The 21,898-nt window shown below is 30.7% G+C and overlaps 2 protein-coding genes and 1 pseudogene across 2 annotated transcripts; all 3 read left to right on the top strand.

Moving 5' to 3' along the window:
• Positions 1-4,339: 4,339 nt before the first annotated feature.
• LOC113002172 (uncharacterized) lies at positions 4,340-7,342 on the top strand (annotated as a pseudogene).
• Positions 7,343-13,072: 5,730 nt separating this feature from the next.
• Positions 13,073-15,115, top strand: LOC100799795 (U-box domain-containing protein 54). The gene is made up of 4 exons (XM_003529633.5): positions 13,073-13,715; positions 14,217-14,335; positions 14,491-14,606; positions 14,697-15,115. Exons 1-4 carry the CDS (start codon positions 13,322-13,324, stop codon positions 14,953-14,955), a joined length of 888 nt encoding a protein of 295 aa, XP_003529681.1. The 5' UTR covers positions 13,073-13,321; the 3' UTR covers positions 14,956-15,115.
• Positions 15,116-15,891: 776 nt separating this feature from the next.
• LOC100799264 (DEAD-box ATP-dependent RNA helicase 21) lies at positions 15,892-18,320 on the top strand. The gene has a single exon (XM_003529632.5). It carries the CDS (start codon positions 16,042-16,044, stop codon positions 18,145-18,147), a length of 2,106 nt encoding a protein of 701 aa, XP_003529680.1. The 5' UTR covers positions 15,892-16,041; the 3' UTR covers positions 18,148-18,320.
• The last annotated feature ends 3,578 nt before the right edge of the window (positions 18,321-21,898 follow it).

Here is a 21,898-nt window from a genome sequence, read left to right on the forward strand (position 1 = left end):
AAGTGAAAGTTGCTATACCAAAACACTTTTCAAACTGTAAAAAATAATAATTTATTTTGGAATAAATAGTTATTTTTGTTTTTTAACGTGTAATTAGCTGAAAATCTCATTCCTCAAATATAAAAATATAAAATTTATTCTCAAGAGGTAAAAAATAATAATTTATTTTGGAATAAATAATTACTTTTGTTTTTTAACGTGTAATTAACTGAAAATCTTGTTCCTCAAACATGAAAATACAAAATTTATTTTCCAAAGTGCAAAAAAATGTGACAAATATATTTGACCATTAATTTTTGTTCATTACCGTTAATAAATATAGTCTACGTTTCCGAATAACATATTTGTCATATAATATTTTTTTTGACTTTTCGTCTTTCCACTCTTTCGAATATCGATGACTAAATAATAACTTTTATTCTTAAATGCGTAATTCGCTGAAAAATACGTTTCTAAAAATTTTCGTCCGTTACCGTTAATAAAATAATCAAGATTCGAAAAAGTGAAATATGAAATATATTTATCTCTTAGGGTAATTTGAAAAAATTTATAATGATTGACACATTGTTATAATGTTTTATTTTGATAAACGGGTATAATGCTTATTTTGGATAATATTTATTGTGATAGACAAATTATGATTGATAATTAATATTATCATTATTATTATGTTTGTTTTAAATTATGTTTGTTAATATTTTTTTTAAGTGATTATTATAATGCTAAGCTTTTAACGATAAAAAATAACAAAAATTGATCTTAAAATTATATTTTATCTTTAAATAAAACGAAATTCAATTCTATCAAATTAGTCCAATAGAAATATATTAATATTTAAGTCTAATAAAAAATTATTGACATTTTCATCCAATAATAATAATTTATTAACATTTTTTGTCCAATAGAACTTACTCATATCTAAGTCAAAACAATGAGTGACATTTCCCTCGAATAAGAAATATATTGACATTTCCGTTTAACAAAAATTATTGATATTTACGTCCAAAAATGATATCTTATTGATATTTTTGTCCAATTTAATTAGCATGATCACATTGACAATCATTTGAATGATAAATTTATCCTTTTGTGTCATGTAGACTATTTTATTAATCACAACGAACAAAAGTTAACGACCGACTATATTTATCACACTTCTTATATTTTTTAGAACTAAAAATTAAATTTTCTATTTTCATAATTAAGAATCCATTTGTTAACAAATTACATGTTTAAAAGATAAAAGTGACTATTTATTGTTTAGTGTTTGGAGAATTTATTCTTAGATTATTTATTAGTTAGTTACAATTACAATTGTTGACAAGTCATTGCACCGTTGATTTTCAGGGACCCACTGCCTCGATCTGTTTTCAGCCGTCAAATTTTAGATTTCATGTGTTTCTGAGTGTTTTGTGTGTGTGAGAACATGGAACAAGACTTTAATGACGGCAACTACAATAGAAAGATCAAATTTTGATATCTTAATATATTTTTTAAAATTTTTTACAATATTATATCACTTTTAAGATTTTTTATTCCAATAATAAATCTAATTTTAAAATCTCAAATCATGTTGGTAGGTCCTACAAGAATATGCAAATTAATTTTATAGAAAAAAGTAAAAAATTATTATTTTTTAAATAAATGTATATCTTGACATTTTTTTTAATAAGAATTAGATCTTCAAGTAAATATCTAACATCTTAGTCTAATAATAAATATTAACAAGATGATTAAGTATCTATTATTATAGAATTATAAAATATAATAAAATAGAACCAACATTTTAAGAATAATATTTTATTATATTTTTTATACTTGGATATATATTTTTAAAAGCTATAACATTAATTTTTTTTACTTTATATAATAGCTTTCAAAATATTAACTATTTATACTCTAAATTAATATTTTTTAATTTTAATTTTTATATAATTCAACTCTATACAAGTATTATTTTTACAGTTATATTTAAATTTATTTAAAGATTTTTTTTAAAAAGTAGTCAAAAAAATGTTTTCCCTTTTAGTTTAAGGAAAAATAATAAAAAACATGAAAGGTTACTTTCAGCGAATAAAAGATATAACAAGTTAAAGGCCTTTTCGTAGCTACGAGTCGTCTTCTAATATGTTGTTGCAAACTGGATGCTTGCTCGACCTCCAACAATAGCATGCGTTGGCTACTTGGCTAGTAAAGAACAAGTGATTGTATGATCAATCCCCACCAACCAATTCAGTGACTAGTTAGAATCATGCACTATTGTCAAATTAACAACACAATAAAAAAAGGTTATAGTACGGATGCACTTAAAAAGAAAAAGCCAACTAAAAACACGTTATAAGATAGCTCTACACCATCTAACACTGCCTTTATTTTTACGGAAAACTCTCTTTTTTGGTCGCGAAAGAGAATGAATTCTTTATATATATACTTGATAAATTTTATTTTTATGGAAATAAAAAAAAACCATACACATAAAAATTTTATACGTGTAAAACCTCAGTGCTCACACGAAACGATCAATTCCGACAGCGGTTCTATATTTGAATTATTTATTAATGAGCGTGTTTAGTTTTATGGGGAATAATGCAAATTGATTTTGATTGGAGTCAAACTTGTTTGTTTTAAAGGTGCTTATATTTAGTTTTTTTTTTTGCTGAGTTATTGCTAACTAAAATGAATTTTGTCTCAAAATCTCAATTCAACCAAAAATTATAAAAATTAAATTTTATGTTGGGTTGAAAGATTTACACTAAATTTTATAACAAATTTATTTTAAAAATAGAAATATGTAAACATAAATCATTTTATTTAAAAATTATTTTAAATCAAAATAAATTTTACTACAATTTTTTATTTAAAATTAATTTGTAAACATTAATCCAATCACTCACTTACAGGGGTGGAAATAGACTAGACCAGACTTTGAAAGGCCTAAGCCTAGCTTCTTTGAGGGGCATGATCCTTTTTTTAAGTCTTATTCACAATAAATATTCTATGGGATAGGAACATAATAGGAAAGTTAAAAAAAAGGAAATTCAATCAAAATAATAATGAGAAATATAAAAGTGTACATGACTGACTTGTAATTAAAGTCCTTAATTATAGGAATATAAGTTATGGAGCACTAATGTGTAATAAAAGTCTGATAATTTAAAAAAAAATTAATTGTATCTAAAAAATAATATTATAGGCCAGTCTATCAGGTTTATAAAATTTTTTAATAAGCCTAGACTTATCAATTTAATTTAATAGACTTTCAAAAAAGTGTGACCCTACCATTTTAATTAAATATGTCAGTTCAAGTCAGGTTTTATATACGCCAGATCGTAAGTCCCAAATCCCTATAGACCGGCTTACCCTATTCTCACCCCTAGTCAATTATTCCCATCCCTACTCACTTATTACCCATAAATACACACGCAAACACTATTAATTTGTAAACGTTGATCTAATCACGCACTTATTAATTTGTGTGCACACTTATTATCTTGAATTCCTTTAGGATTAGTGTATGTGGGCGTGTGTATTGGGGTGTCCTTTAAACCTTTTTAACATATGTCCTTCTCTTCTCATAAGTTTACATCAGGAGTAATGATATACAATTTTTTTATTATTTTAAATATTTTATTAATATTTTTTATTTTTTTATTTTTCTTTCTATCACATTATAAATTTCATTAAATTTATATATTTTTCTGTCTAGATATTTATTGGATGGGTGATAAGTGAGGTTGATGTAACATTTTTGGTACATCATTGATCTGATTTAGCGTTAACCATGGGTGTCTTCTCTTGCCCCACGCAGATTACGATCACTGCGTGTCTGTTGATAAATTAATGAAAATTTGGGTACTCTATGGCTCTACGACACGTTAAGGAGTGGTGTATAAGATATATGACATTTCGTGGTGACTTTTTGCACTACTTTCCTAAGCTTATTAGCAGGCTAAAGACCAAATGTCATGTACGAGAACTCTCGGTGTCATTGCCAAACTTTTCAAACTGAAAATTTTAATACTTGCATGTTTCGGCACGAGTCCATTGTAAAAATAAAAATAAAAAACTTAACTTTAATACTGGAATCAGTTGATTTTATATTATGATTTTAAAAATATTAACAAAAGAAGACAAACAACTTGTTGATGTCAAAACCTGGGTCTGGTCTTGACTCGTTGTAACAGAAGTGCCGGCATGACTGAGTCAAAGAAAAACGAAGTCAATTAAGTGGGAAATCAGAAAACTTTGTATTCATTCACATCTTACATGATGAAATCCTCCGCATCATTCTTTGAATTGACCTCAAATTAATATGCATTGTAAATACCATTCTAGACGCATGCAGTTCAAGGTTTTTGTGATGAGAGGAAACGATGCATGCACTTTCACTTGGATAATTAATTTCAAGTAAGATTTGTTGGCATACGTATCCAACCATCGAGTACGAACATTCTTATACGGAGCAAATTAGTTATCATCAGCGTCATTTTGTAATTGGAATTTGGAACCAGTGATACAACGACGACGTCATTGGCGTGCGTGCTGGGAATTCTGAATCAACAATGAGGCATATAAATATATGCAACCATGCATTCTCGTGTTACATTTTGACTTTTCATAACTTTTTCTCATTCAACCAACCAATGCAACAAATTGAATAAAAAAGATGTCCTTTATAACGTGCTTGGAACATGAGCATTATTTTATTTTTCAAATATTCAATCAAATTCTTAAAAAATATAAAATATTTCGTACCTAATTTTTGTAAAAATGTTTCTTCAACTGAAACAAAAAATAGGCTAAATACACTTTTAATATATTTTTTCAATTATATTCAATTTAATCTCTTATCTTATAAAAAGTATAAAATGATAATTCTGAAATAATGATTTTTTATTTTATTTGCAGACATAATTTTGATTTTTTTAATTGATTCGAGACGTAAATCTAATCTTCCGTATAGAGCTTATTTGACATTCAAAAGTCAAAATAAAAGAGGCATAAACAAGAGTAAAATTACATGACTATTAATTGAAAAATCTAATATTAATTTTTTTTTATTGTCCATCAAACTTATTTTTTATGGGATTTTTATTATATTTACAACGCTTGTTGGTTTGGACATAAGTTGATGTTTCATAATTTTCATATAAGTAAATATAATGAGACAAATTTTAAGTCTCAAATTAGTTAAAAAAAAATTCAAAATTCTGTCTTAAGTTTGAAAATGATCATGGCTTCAAAATGATCATATAGACTCACTTTAAAACATAAATGATTAAATTAATTTATTTTTGAGAGATAAGAGATCAAACAAAAAGATAAAACACAAAGTATATTTGAGTCTAAAAAATAATTACATTTTTACATTAATGATTAAGATTAAATTACAAATTTATATGACTTTTTAAAGTGGTTAGGTGTGTTATTTTAGTTTTCAGTATTATATTTTATTACTTTTATCAATTGGTGTTCTGTCATTTTGCAGTTCGATCCACCAGACCAAAAGAAGGAAATTTCTTTGATCAGTGAAGAGTAAGACCATGATGTGCTAGACAGAGGCTACATGAACCGGAAGAGAAACTGGAAGAGCCCGAAGCCAAAATTGAGAAGATTTTGTTCGAGATGAAAAATTAATAAGCAAAAGTATAACAAAAGCTAAAACCAATTAGTTATTTTGAGTAATACTCCTAAATTTAATGTCTTTAGTAAAGTCTCAGATTTAAAGTTTATGGATGAAAAAACATAATTAAAAGGAAAAAGTTATTAAAGGTGATCAACTAAATTTTTTGATGAAAATTAATTATTAATAAAATCTATAAATACTTTGTATTAATAGTATGATAAAAACAAGTATTAAAAAAAATCTGATTCAACCAATCATAACATAAATGAGTATCATATGTTAGATAAGATGTGGAATAATCCACATCTTTAAATTGAGATTATCTTATTGGGTGAATTAATGGGACATTAACTTATTTGAAAGTTCAAAATATTAGTGAAGATTAAAGAGTAAAGTCATGAAGGGTTTTATTATTCTTTTAATTTGATTTAATCTATTGAGAGAATCAAATAAGGATGACCCTATTTTGGGGGTAACAGTATGAAAATCCTTTCCAAGAATTAGTCAAGTTGAAAACATAATATTGGATTGAGTCAGGGACATTTATGATAGTTATGTGTAGAAAATAATTGTCATTATTCTCTGTTACTCTTAGGTCCTATTTAATAATAACTTCTAAAATACTCTTATTTAACATGAGAATTCAAATTTATAATATAATTTTTTTTGTCAAATTTTACAAACAGGACGCTCTCTCATGGACACTCAACAACTAGGTTACTCAATCAGAGTCTGCCATCATTTATCTCATTCATGTTTTCCCTCAGATCAACCACATTCCAAATCCATGTACGTCCATTCATTATATAACATCACTCTTAATTTCTTGCTTTCTCCGTCGTCTCAATTTCTCAATGGGTGCATGCAACTTGGTCAACCCCAGTGTCATAGCTAGGCTGGACCAACCTACCTATATGTATGACTTATGATGTTTAAGTTGTGGTTGCAAGATGAAGTTGTTGTTTGATTGCTAACTAACTTGCTTTTCTGTTTTTTTCTTTTTATAAAATTTTTCTTCATCATTTTGCTTTCTTCACATAAAAAACCAAGCATCTATTTTGAGTGTCAAATGACAGTTCGAGCTAGAATTTTTAGCCTGAACAAGGTCGCCAAACCAAGTAGAGTGATCAAAGAACAAATGTATATTTTTAGATTTGCCTCGTTTATACCAACAAAACGGGGAATTAAAAAGAAGTTCAGAATTGGAATGAAATTATTAAGTCAAGCTGATTTCAAATGTATAATTTCTTATTTACATACCAACCTGTCCACATGGATCTAATTAAAGATGTGAATCCGTGTCTTGACACTTTTTTTTTTTTGTGATGACAGTGGGAATAGGAATGATTCCGAGGAATCAAGTGAGTGCTGAGCAGGTGGAGAGTTATATTGACCAAGAAAGAGGCAAGAGGAGAGAGCTCCTTCAGAAATTCCTACAATCATGCTCTACTTCCAAGGTAATAATTAATTCTATAAATCCAATGGAACCAAACTCTGCAGAATGGCATAGCCGATCAGATACTGCAGAATGCACCACAAAGTTGCAAGGTGAGAATTGTATGTGAAAGGAAGGAAGTACATGAGCAGATGATGTCAACCCCTCCACAAGCGCTTACCACTCGCACCTCTGCTAATGATACTTTCATAACCAGGAAAAAAGAAGATCATCAAAATGATTTGGTTTCATGTATTTGCTTCATACCCAAGTTTAAATGATTACAGTGTACATGTGTGGTTGAATAGCAGCAAAGGTCAAAAGGGTATCAAGTTCTTTGACTTCGTAATGTAGCTCATCATGAATAATTCATTACTTTGAAATTTTAATAGTGGCATGGAGATGAAAATTTTGTTTGCAAAACCAACATTAATCATGGGATATGTAGAGTTTGGTTGTGCTGCCAATGGCAGTCCTGAATCCTACAGTATTGTATTATAAACTCCGAAGTTGGGTCCACTATTTATGAGAATAGGGGGATTGAACTTTTTCACTTTTATATATTGTAACATTTTGTGGATAATTGATGTGTTTAAGTCTGCGTTGCTATCCAGAAGCAAAGCAGACAATGTTACTGAAGTAGGATAGGCACTCAAGGTTTAATTTCTTGATGGTCGAACTTATCATGGTTCTCCATTTGCTTTATCTCTCTTAAAGGGCACTCCACATAGATCAGGCAGTTTATGCCAATTAATTCTCTTTCCTTTTCTGTTGTTGCTAAAATTTTAGAATATAGATTTTTGGATTTTATGATATATATATCACGTTATCATCACACAAATAAATTAAGGAATGTCTATACTTAGCAGAAAACTTGAATCAATGTTTACAATCTCAATGTAAAGTAGAGAAATAAATGAGAAAAATTAAATATGCTCCTGACTGGATTTTTCTCAAATATGCTTCACATATATAAAATTGTATAATGAGAATAAATTTTATAACCAAGTCAAATGGAAACAGGTCTCTATCATTGAATGCATATTACGAGAGATTATTCACATCAAAAGTCTAATATCAAATATCCATTATTACAACCTGCAAAAATACACACTTGATAATTGTTATTGTATATGTAAATTGTGTAATTAAATTATAAAGTAATTATCTAAGGTAATTATCTGACTTTTCTTTCTTTTATTGTTTCTTTTTGTGTTAAATATTATAAATTTAACATCTTTTGAGTTTTTTTTTTTCAGTAGGTGCTAAAACTAGTAAAGATTTGAGAGATGAAAAATTAAAAGTAGATTGACACAAAATTAAACTAATAATCTAACATGTGCAAGGAAAGAAAAACAAACACTCGAAGTGGTGAAGTGGAAGGTGTTGGGGCTCAGTCTACCAAAACTATCCTCAATGTAATGTTAAGGATTTTTCTCTATTCAATATTATTCCAATTATCACCTACATCTACTCATATACTCTAACCATCATTCCTCATATGAAAAAAATCTAATTTATCTAATTTCTCTCCTAATTTCTTAAGAGATAATCCAATTAAATTGCATTATAAGTAGAGATGTATAACGAGCTAAATAAAATCATTTTATCCCTAGAGATGAATTATTTTGATACTTTATTTCAGTTCTTAAGAGATAATCATTTTTCAATGCCTAAATCCTAAAACATACCATGAATATGGGTAATCAAATTACAATCAATGAAATTAAACGCAAAAGAGAGACAATGAAATATACATGATATTAAATAGATAGTAAGAATAATTACATTAAGAGCGCTTGGTTGTTAAGCTCTCAACAATGAGAGTTTAACCTCTTATCGTCTTTACAATAGCTCGAGGGTGATTCTCTGTGGGATGCTCTGTACTTTTTGTGAGAACTAAGTTATTAATAAACAAATGTTTTTCCCCTTCTTTCTCCCCCTTTTAAAGATAGTTTGCTTAAATTTTACGTGATCTCACGTTAAGCGCGAATAAGTGGTCATGCGCTTAGCGCGATACTCGCGCTAAGAGTGTCTTTACATGATATCAAACTTCTTTATATGATACCATCATGGTAAATGCATGTGGCGTGATTAGCTAACATTTTTAGATCTTCAAGTTCTCTCTCAAACTGCTATGTGTTTCTTTTTTTTTATGACTTACATAAATTTAAATAATAATCAATAACAAGTTTTTTTTTCTAAAATAAGAATAAGCAGAAGAAAATCAAGAAAAAGGCTTTGAATGCAGGACAATAATGTAATGCTGCACAAATTATAACCACATGTTTTCTATTATGTGTGTTATGTTCAATTTCATCCTTCCAAGTGTTATCAAAATGAATGTATAAACATCATGTAAATCAAATTTATACTCAAGAACTATACAAAAGAGAAAGTTAAAGAAGAAGAAAAAAAAATAGATGAAAAGAGAAAGGTTACAGAAAATTATTGTGGAGTGAGAAAAGAAAAACACAAAATTACACAAAGTATGGTTCAGGACTTCATTATACCTTCTTACCGCAATTACCAATCCTTCATTTTGTTTGAAAGACAGATCGCTCAGAACTTACAATCCTTTCAGCAAAATTAAATAATAAATAATAATAATAATAAAAAGCAGAATGACACTTCAACAACAAAAGGGAGTGGAAAGCAGCAAGAACGAAAATTCAACACCAACTGAGGAATATATATATATATTGGGATCATTGGTTAGAATGGGAACTTGAAATGTTGTCGTAAGAACAGGAAACCTCCAAAGTGGTTGTTCTGTGGTGCATCATCGTTGACGAAACAAAAACCCGAAGACTGTGGTTCCCGAGACACATCCAAACGAAATTTGTTGGCATGTCTTCTCCCAATCCTTTTGGTTTGAACCACCGCTGAAAGTTGTAACCTCTGCAACTTTCACATCCATTGCTCAAACCAAGCAGTTTTTATCTCAATTGAATCCCGAAATAACAAATCACTAAATTGAAGTAACAAACAGTAAGCAGGAAGTGAAGAAGAAGAAGGCGTAGAGAGAGAAAAAAAAAAAGAATGGAAGCAGAATCTAATAGTAATTGGAATGGAGGGTGAGAGAGCCTAATTTATATTAATGTTAATACATGAATGAATAATAAAAGGGGTCAGAGTGAAAAAAAGAAAGTGGTTAGTGGGTTGGTTATTTGATTTTTGTTTTTAATACAGGGGTAAAAAAGTCTAAAAAATATGAAGACTAAGACTAAGACTAGTTACACAAGATAATATCTTTTTATCTATTGGTATAGATTAAAATAACATAATAGTATTTTTTTAATAATCAAATAATATTAATATTAAGGGTAAAATTTATGGAGTTTATGTAAAATTTGAAGTTTTAATTTCGTCTTCATAAAATTTATTATATTAATTTGGTCTTTTTAAGAATAAAAATATATTTTAATGGTCTTTAATAATAATTTTGTTAGACGGTAACATGATAAGTCTAATAATTTTACACGTATTTTTTTATTATAAATAAATTAAATATGTTAAACAAGTATCATATTTAACATTTTTTACGTGTTATTTGATTATAAATAAATTAAATAATTTATAATCGTTAAAACTCTTGACCTGAATCAAACAATTTATTGTGATTAAATATCTCAAAAATTGTAATTTTTCAATTTTCTTACATTTTTAATGAAATTATGAGGATAAATAAAACAACATGCCTCTGATATATTTCGAGTGTATTTAAGAAGATAGAGAAAAAAAACAATTAAATCCATTAATTACATTAATGAACAATCAAACAGCCTCACTAATTAGAATCAATAAAAATATATTTCATTTTTATAAAAATTTAATCAATAAAAAAAATTGAAAATAAAATTAATATTTTTCAGATTTTAAATGAGAATTCAAATATATTTTATCCTAATATTAATCATCCACACAGCATAATTAACAAAAATCCTGACAGAACAGTGCGTTTTCCTTGACAATATTGTTTACGTGTGATCTTTTCCGTGTACTCCATTCTTCAATGTTGTTATCTTGGTTACGTCAAGATGAACGGAAATTTCTGTTATCATTGTATTGTGAACAAATAATTACTCCCCCTCTTTATATGATAGCGGACGCATCGAACAAAAAATATTTTTCATATTAAACTAAGCATGTGATTTGACTTTATTGGATGTGTGTGTCCCTGGATACCTCACGACAAAAGGCATATTCGTCCACGATTCTTGCTTAACTTGTGAATACGTATACAATATACGAATGAATGCACGACTTTAATGTAGTAAGTTCTCAATAATTTAAAAACGACCTAGTCAACATTATATATAAAATTCATATCATAGACTAACAGACATGAAAAGTTTAGGGGTTAAGCTTATTTTCATTAATATAATCTTTTATAATTGAAATTAAAGTATAATTATAAACATTAAGAATTTATATATGAGAAATGATGACTATAAATATAGATAATTAGTTGAACCTAACAATTTTAAGGATGCTATAAAAAAAAGGGAGGGATGTGTGTGGAGAAAAGTAACCAAGAAGAATTAAAAACAATTGAAAGAATCAAATTCCCAAAATTATAATTGGTTAAATAATCAATTAATGAATAAGTAACCAACATGTGATTAGACACAAATGATTAATATGTTAAAATTAAAGTTAAATTATTTGAATAATATTTAAGTTTGATATATTCTAAATAAAAAAAAATTATTAGGTTTTTTATTTGTATCCAGATCGAATTCCAAATTAATTTGAGTCTTTTTTTTTTAATGAACTAGAGGAGTAAAAAAAAAAAGTGAACCACAGGTTTAATTATTAGTTGCAAAATATAAAGAAAGATTTGCAAAGTCATTTGGATGGAGAACAAGCTTGAATTACTCATTGGTCTTTGAACTTGTGGCTAAACTTATAACTAAACTTATAATAGTGGTTGGTGGTGGCACTAGCTAGTTCTAAGGGGTGTGGTAGCTATTTCAACTTGATGTCAAGTAAGTCTTTCTTAATAGTACACCACTTGAGGAGGAGGTTTATGTGCCCCAACCTCCTATATTTGAAGTGAAGGAATTAGCAAATAATGTGTTTAGATTCATGAAAGCCTTATATGGCTTGAAACAAGTCGAGGCTTGGAATGAGAGGATATATTTTTTCTTAATAATATATAGGATTCTCAAAATGTTCAATGAAACATAAGATAATTTTGTGTGAAGACTAAAACTGATGTTGACTTTTTATGAATGTAATTTATATGAATGTGCTTTATGTTGATGTTGTACTTTCTCATAATGGAATTATTGCATACTAAAAAAATTATCATTAAATCAGAAGAGATATATTCATGAAGTTTTAAGAAGGTTTAACATGCAACACCAACACTAGTGGAAGCCCATATGAAATTGGTGGAAGATGAAGCAAGAGACTCTATTGACAACAAACTTGACATGATCATTTGGTACAAGTCTAATTATTAAGTTTACGGAAGATCCCAAACACTCACACCTGCTGGCAACCGAAGGATCGAATCCTGAGATCTGGATATTTGAAGGGAACTTCATATTATGGTGTGTTGTTCCCTGAAGAGTGGAAACCCATGTTGAACTTGTGGGGTATTCAGATTCATATAGGTGTGGTGATAAATAGAAGCAGTACCATATAGGCTATTATTACTTATTGTATATAGATCAAGTCAACAAAGGGAGATATGTTATTAGAATTTGTGCTTTTGCATATCCGAATTTCATATAGTGCGCTAATACTATGACTAAATTTATGAAAATTGAGAGATTTAATTAAGGAGCCGAAAATGTTGAATATTTGTATTTAGAAACTTTGAATTAAAGAAGTGAGTTGTAATATAATTCAAAGTGAGTGTGTTATTACTTAATAGCTGTTGGTCAGTGTTGTGGGTGTTAGTGAAGAATACCTTATAGAGGACGAGTAGTCGGGGTGAAACTATTTTGTTGAGTATAAATACAAATAATATTGAGTGTATATATGTGAAGTATGCACGAATAAAAATCTACTCTTTACTTTCATTCGAGTAATGTTGTACATTCCAGTCAACCTAGCTAGCTAGACGCTTAGGAGCCACGCTATTACGACATAACCAACGTGTACACTATATTTGATCAAATCTAGTCTATTTATCCTTTCATTTGTTATTTCTGGCTTCTAGTTTGGTCCAAATTATTTATATATCAATCGATCACAACCCAACGAATTAGTTGAAATAAAATTGGAGATAGAAAGCAAACAACATCATGCCATCAACAAGGTCATGGGAAATGGAGCACGATGAGTGCATCAGTTGTGGCGGTTTTATTGGGTTCAAGAGAAACCAAGTGATAGATTGCAGCAGCGAGATAGGAGATTCTGATACAGAGGAGTTGTTTGAGATAAATCTGAAGGAGAAGGAGCCTTTGGCTTTGGATGCAATAAGAGAAGACTGCGAGATCAGCACTGTGTTCTCGCTTGATATTGATATTCACGACGGCGGTAGCGGCAACGATGATGATGTTGTTTATGTGGCAGTAGGCAAGGATGGAGATTCGAGCATGGAAGCTCTTTCATGGGCATTGAAGCACGCCGTGACACCCTCTGCCACCGTTTGTATCGTACACGTTTTCCCTCAAGTCAAGCTCATTCCAAGTCCATGTAATTATTAAGTCTTGATTAATTTTCTACTCATTTTGTCTTTCTCCCCGGCTTAATTATTTCCATGGTAGATGCTCATAGTCAAATAAGTCCCTTTCCCCGTATAAAATGGGTTACTACTTACCAACGGAATTAATTGGTTCTAGCTAGCTAGACTTCTAGTTAAGGAGTTTTGTCTCGATCGTGTAACTTATGTTTCAATTCCTGGGAGAGGTGTTCACACTTAATATTCAATTACATCTTAAAACATATTTGTCTGCAATAATTAATACAATGGATTCTAACTAAGAGTTACTCTCTAATTCTAGCAGTATGTCATAACCAAATTTCTTTCTAACTTTATGTTGCTTAATGTAAGGAAAGAGTAGGTGTTACTTCTTATTTCGGCCATGTTAATTATTAGATGGTCTATTCATAGGTGAGCAACATTTTGATAAGGTACTCTTTAATTTCTCTGTGCATTATATTATAATATTATAATGTTTTGGTGTTTAATAACAGTGGGGAAAATTCCAAGGAGCCACGTAAATCTAGAGTATGTTAACATGCATTTGACACAGGAGAAAGGCAAGAGAAAATTGCTCCTTCAAAAGTTCACTGACCTCTGCGTTGATTCGAAGGTAAAGAAATCCTTGCTTGGAAAGCGTAACATATAATTAAGATGGGTTCTTTAGGATATATATAATAGGCTTTTATGAATTGATTGAAGATAGATTCCAATGTTAGCTAGTGAGTGACCTTACTATATATATATATATATATTGAAATTGAACAGGTTAAGGTGGAGATGAAGCTTATCGAGGGTGACAATGTTGCTAAAACCATCGTGGACCTTGTCGGAAATCTTAATATAAGGAAATTGGTGATTGGAATTACCAAATCTAATTTAAGGTACCTTGTCCGCGATCCATGTATGTGACACTACTAAATTCATAGTAACAGCATTTTCTAACTGTTTTGTTTTATTATTTGGATGAGTAGAAAATCTGGGTCTAGAAGTCATAATTCCATAGCGGCCAAGGTATTGAAAAATGCACAGGAGAGCTGTGACATAAAAATCATCTGCGAAGGAAGAGAAGTGATCGACCAGATGAGTGATTGCACTTCACCACGCTCCATAGACGTCAAAGGGAGTTTGAGACTTTCACAGGAAAAAAATGAATCCCGTGGATTTGTCCCACTTAAGCATTTTATGCCCAGTTCGTTATGGTTATTTAGGTCCATCACCAAGATGAGATGAGTAAATATGCACCCGACCAAAAATCATATACTAACTGAAAAATAATGTTAGTAATTAATCTTGCTTTCATTAATATATTAGTATAACTATTGTAGATTTACCTTAATATTGTATTATTAACAATATCTATCATATACGCATGGTGTATGTCAATTTTTTATATGAATGAAATTATCTAATACTATGATGCATTAAAAATTAAAAATATTTTAGCAAATACCTTTATTTGTAATTTTTATTTATTTAAAATTTTCTTGTAAAAAATAATTTTAATTATTATAACAAATTATTCAAATATTCTACATAATTAAAAATGTCAATGAATAATTTAAATAAGTTTAATTATTCAGTAAAATCCAAACAAAATTATCTAAAAATTACTCTCTAAAAATAAACTCAAATAAATATACACTAAGTACAGTAATAAATACATGTAGAATAAGTACAGTGAAAAAAAAGAGAATATTTGATTGAATTAAATTACTATTAAACTATGAAAGTGATAGTTAATGCATCTTATTATAATAAACTTTGACCGTAAAAATTTGAAATTAAATATATTCAATAAATTAATTGATTATTAATAAAACATCGTTAATGTGCCAAATGAATATAATTAGAAAAATCCAAATATTAATTAATTTACAATCAAATGTATAATTAGCATGAAAGTTAATAATACATTTATTCTTTATATTAATTTTTAATTTTGATATATATTTATATCAAGGTAATAAATATAAAATAATCGAATGATTTTTATTTAAGGTAATGTCCATTGTTATTTGTTACAATAGTAGTATTACACTTATAAAAATGATATACAGTATTAATTAATCATCTTAAAAAGATAATAGATATGCTCCACTTATGTGAATTGGGCCTTGCGCAGCCCAGATATGTCTGAATTTAGAGAAAAGGAAATAAATAAAAAGTGTTAGGGAAAGAAATAGATGCAGCAGTAGGCAGTAGCGGAGGTTGAATAGAAGTGGTTTGGTGTTTGCGCGTTCACTTGTCTCCCCTCCCCTCCTGCAATTACCCAAGCGATCTCTCTCTCTCTCTCTTTGTTACCTAATCTATCATATCATGAAACGCTCAAACGACGACGTCGCCGCCCCCGTCTCAACCGCCAAGCCAGTGTTCTTAACCAAAGCCCAACGCGAGCAATTGGCTCTCCAGCGCCGCCACGAAGACGTCGCCGACCAGAAGCGCCGCCAGGAACAGCTCCTCTCCCGCAACCACTCCTCCGACCGCGACAGAGACAGAGAAAGGGACAGAGACCACCGAGACCGGGACCGTGATCGTGACCGAGACCGGGACAGGGACAGAGAACGCGAGCGCGAGAGGGCACGCGATCGGGACCGCGAAGCCGAACGCCGCAACAGAGAGAGGGAGCGCGAAGAGGAGACCCGGTCCCGTGAACGTGCCCGGTTGGAGAAACTCGTGGAGCGTGAGCGCGAGAAGGAGCTGGAATCCATCAAGGAGCAGTACCTGGGTTCCAAGAAGCCCAAGAAGCGCGTCATCAAGCCCAGCGAGAAGTTCCGTTTCTCCTTCGACTGGGAGAACACCGAGGACACCTCGCGCGACATGAACTCCCTTTACCAGAACCCCCACGAGGCTCAGCTCCTCTTCGGCCGCGGCTTCCGCGCCGGTATGGACCGCCGCGAGCAGAAGAAGCTCGCCGCCAAGAACGAGAAGGATATGCGCGATCAAATCCGCAAGAAAGACGGCATCGAGGAGAAGCCCGAGGAGGCCGACGCCCAGCGCCGCAAGGAGGCCGCCGCCGATCTATACGACACCTTCGACATGCGCGTCGACCGGCATTGGAGCGAGAAGAAGCTCGAGGAGATGACGGAAAGGGATTGGCGTATCTTCAGAGAAGACTACAACATCTCCTACAAGGGTTCGAAGATTCCTCGCCCTATGAGGAGCTGGAATGAGAGCAAATTGACCAGCGAGCTCCTGAAGGCGGTTGAGAAGGCTGGCTATAAAACCCCTTCTCCTATTCAGATGGCTGCCATTCCGCTTGGTTTGCAGCAGCGTGATGTCATTGGCATTGCCGAGACCGGTTCCGGGAAGACCGCGGCTTTTGTGCTTCCTATGCTGAGTTACATCACCCGCCTTCCTCCCATTAGTGAAGACAACGAGGCTGAGGGTCCCTATGCTGTTGTCATGGCCCCCACTCGCGAGCTCGCCCAGCAGATTGAGGATGAGACCGTTAAGTTTGCTCAGTATTTGGGCATCAAGGTCGTCTCCATTGTTGGTGGACAGTCCATTGAGGAGCAAGGGTTTAAGATTAGGCAGGGCTGTGAGATTGTCATCGCCACTCCCGGACGTTTGATTGATTGTTTGGAGCGCCGCTATGCTGTTCTCAACCAGTGCAACTATGTGGTTCTTGATGAGGCCGATCGTATGATTGACATGGGTTTTGAGCCCCAGGTGATGGGTGTCCTCGATGCCATGCCTTCCAGCAATCTCAAACCGGAGAATGAGGATGAGGAGCTTGACGAGAAGAAGATTTACCGTACCACCTATATGTTCAGCGCCACCATGCCGCCTGCTGTGGAGAGGCTTGCTAGGAAATATTTGAGGAACCCTGTTGTGGTCACCATTGGCACTGCTGGAAAGGCAACTGATTTGATCAGCCAGCATGTGATCATGATGAAGGAGGCTGAGAAGTTTTACAAGCTTCAGAGGTTGCTTGATGAGCTTAACGACAAGACTGCCATTGTGTTTGTTAACACCAAGAGGAATGCGGATCATGTTGCCAAGAGTTTGGATAAGGAAGGGTATCGCGTGACTACTTTGCATGGAGGGAAGTCGCAGGAGCAGAGGGAGATTAGTCTTGAAGGGTTTAGGACCAAGAGATATAATGTTCTTGTTGCTACTGATGTTGCTGGACGTGGGATTGACATACCTGATGTGGCTCATGTCATCAACTATGATATGCCTGGGAATATTGAAATGTACACGCACCGGATTGGGCGTACTGGTCGTGCAGGAAAGACGGGTGTGGCTACCACGTTCTTGACTCTTCAGGACTCTGATGTCTTCTATGACCTCAAGCAGATGCTTATTCAAAGTAACAGTCCTGTTCCACCTGAACTGGCAAGGCATGAAGCTTCAAAATTCAAGCCAGGAACTATTCCAGACAGACCACCTAGACGAAATGACACTGTTTTTGCGCATTAGAGAACCTTTTTTTTTTTTTCTTTTTTTCTTTTTGAGCTAGCCACTTCTTTAGAAGACATCAACTATTCAAGTTTTCTGGGGTAATGAACATTTTTCCAGTGAGGCCCTAGCAGCCTAATCTGCTTTTTATGGTTATATCATATCTGATCTTGTATAAAAATTTAATTACAGCAGCTCTACTATTCTGGTATTGTTCGTTGTACTTGCTTGTATTCTACTTAGCTAGAGTTACTGCTATTCTGCTTATTAAATGTTTCTAACAGGAATTGATGGTTGTAGATGAGGATATTTGATTAATTTTGTCATTTGGCTTTGAGATTTGTCATGTTATGCTACAGTGGTTGTCTTTTCTGATTATCTTTCTTGTTTTATCCAGGCTGTCACTTGTTTGAATTTTGATTAATGTTTTGGTTGTTGCTTAAGACTCTTCAAATAGTTTCTGAAAAATTGTTCAGCTGATGAAATTGAAGGTTGAATGGGTACCATCTGTTGCTTCAGTTTTGGTTAGTTTCGGTTCTATTGTCGGTGCGGTAACCTCAGCCTATATGTATTTCAAGTGCAGTCTTGTACCCGTGTTCCTTATATTGAGTAACTCATACACCTGTTTTTTTTATTCATTAACATGTAAAATGCTTTACAAATGTCAGTCTATTTTAGCTATCAGCACCTTCTGTCTCTGTCAGTTACTAGTTAGGCATATATAGACATTTCTCTTAGGCTACCATCTGTCTTAAATATAAAGCTGATGAGGAAATGATGGAAGCAAGTTGTATTAAGTTGATGCAATATGGCTATGTTTGATACCGTATCTGTATGATGATAGTAAATTGATAGCTGCAGATGCTATGCTAGATTGGAATACAATGATTGGATGATCATAGAGATGTAATCATAGAATCATGATATATAAAATGCCGGAAATTAGGTTATTAAGCTAAATTGGACAACAATAATCTTAGCATGCAGTATCTTTTTTGCTAATGCATTTTTACTCAAGTTTAAGATAGAGGTGCCAAAAAGCAGTTGCCTTACTCAGGAAAGACATTAACATTATAAAAGAAACCAGTAAAATATTATATTGCACTGATCTTCCATATAAATCTACTCAAGCAAACATTCACAGTAACAATAAAAGATATTCTATTAACAAAACCCCAAGCTGTATGCTGCTAAGGCCTAAGAGTATCAAAGACCAACAAAACTACTCGCTATTCTTTTAATGTTTGATTATTGACTCCTTTAGCATGACAGAATAATAGATAGCTGGTTATGCTTTCAGAATTTTTTTTCATAACCGGTATTACTAAGGTGCTAAAGTCGTACCTCACTTGAACTAGAAAGGTGCTCCTAAGGTGTGCCAAGATGTGCTGATTCTTTTTTTAGTGCCCAGTTTCAATGCCTTAGACACACCTTTCTGTGCCTTTGACAGCATTGGTCAAGTTTAGTCTGGTTTCCTCATGACAGAATTAAGTTATCTATTGTGGATTAACTTTGTATGATTTGGTGTATACTTATTTATATCATTACTTTATATATGCCTGCTCATTACTAATTTTCTTTCTTGTAATATCTTCCTTTTTTTTCTTCAATTTTACCATTTTCTGTATTATTTAACTTGATGTATGCATAATCTTTTTAGTTAAGCAACTTAAGCTAGCCTCCTGAAATATATGTATAGAGTATTCAGCACCAATTACATTTACACACTTCTTGAAGGTTCGTGAGATTACACACACTCCATATTTTTTCATCTTTTATTAACCTCCTCTATTAGTTACCTTTTTTACGTTACACTAATACTCTTGATTGTTTAAAAACATCATACCATGTTCGTCTATATAAAAGAAATTGTTAAATGTTAGAAAAGCAGGAAGAATTTGAAGAATTTGTGCAATCTCGCAAAATCTTAGGAAGTGATGTAAATTATTCAATTTTCTATTAATGATTCCAATATGAGCTCAAAGCTTTGTTTGGGACATTATTATTTATGTATTTAAAAAATGAATGCTCTTTTGAGAAACTTTAAATTCGATCTTTTAGAGTTCAATAAAATTTTTGATAAAATTAATTATAGGACACAGATCACACTTTTCCAAATTTAATTTGGAAAAAATACTTTTTTTTTACATAAAAAATTGAAAAAACATATTATAACAAAGTTTTATTTATTTAGCTAATTGAGAAATTAGTAATTGGTTGAAGGATTATGAAGTGAAAATGATTTTATTGAAGTTTGAAAATAGTTTCAAATATTTTTTAATACAATTTTGCTTTACTTTACGTGAATAGAATCTTTAACAAAGTTGGTTTTTTTAGAAACAGATAATTATAATCACTTTTATGTGAAACTATTGAGCACTGCTCAAATTATTAATTCTATACTGTCATTAATTTTTGCATTAAATTATATTAATATTATAAATATTATAATTATAAATAAAATTAAAATATTATAATTTATAATGAAAATACTATAAGATTATAATTTTATAATGATCATAAATATTATAATATTAAAATAAATTATATTAAATATGAACATGAAAAACAAAAGTGATTGTATAAAAATATTAAATAATAAGTTGTATAATTTATTTATTAATTTTTTATATATTTTATTGGATAAAATTATTGTTTATAGTGGTATAAGTCAAATAAGTAAAATGATGTAATGATTTATGCGGGAAAGGGAAAAGAAAAGAAGTTGAATTTTAGTCTAATCTCTATAATTTTTACAATGCATCAACATTAAACTTATTTTATAAATTAAAAATTATTTGGTATATCATTAGTTTACATAAGTATTATGTTACTATTGAAATGTCACGTTATGATCTATTAACATAAACAAACAGGTTACATGTTAAAAATTATTGGGACATTAAATTGTAATTTAGTCAAAATAATATTAATTATTTTTTTCTTTTGAGCAAAAAAATTAATTTTTTAATTCCTTTCTCTCCATTTTTTAAGAAACCAAACAAAAGGAAATAAAAATATCTTCCTATCTTTCCTTGTAGTGCATTCCTTCCTATCCCTTTCTCACATTTGAATAAGAAGATTAAAGAAAACACAAGCTCAAAGAAACTGAACCAAACACATCCTTAGTAAAGTTTGGTTAATTTTTTTTAAATGATTGATTTGATCCCTATAGTTCCATGATTCTTATCTTTTTAGTAAAGTGGTTTTTTTAGTCCCTATATTTTATATTTTAATTCTCTTTTACTCCCTCTAATTTAAAAGTGTTCTTTTAATCCTTATAATATGTATTTTAATTCTTTTTTAGTCGATGTAGTTTAAAAGTGTTTTTTTAATTTTATAGTTTATATTTTAATTTTCTTTTAGTCCCTATAGTTTGAAAGTGATATTTTTAGTCCCTATAATTTATATTTTAATTACCTTTTAATTCTTACTATAAAAAATATTAGCTACAAATTAGTTATAAATTATCAATTACTTTTTTATTACAAATTATTTTATGATAAATTAGTTATGAATTATTTGTTAATATTTTCATAGTTAATTATAATTGATAATATTACTCATATTTTGATGCCAAAAGACTTAAATAAAATTAAAATATAAAGGATAGAAACTAAAAATATCAATTTCAAACTATAGGAATTAAAAAAAAATAAAATACATAGACTAAAAAAACTACTTTTAAAATTATAAAAATTAAAAAACAATTAAAATATAAATTATGGAAATTAAAAAAGTAAAAATGGAGAAACTATTGGGAAGTAATTTA

The sequence above is a fragment of the Glycine max genome, chromosome 7 (genome assembly GCF_000004515.6).
Source record: "Glycine max cultivar Williams 82 chromosome 7, Glycine_max_v4.0, whole genome shotgun sequence".
NCBI classification, from domain to species: domain Eukaryota; kingdom Viridiplantae; phylum Streptophyta; class Magnoliopsida; order Fabales; family Fabaceae; genus Glycine; species Glycine max.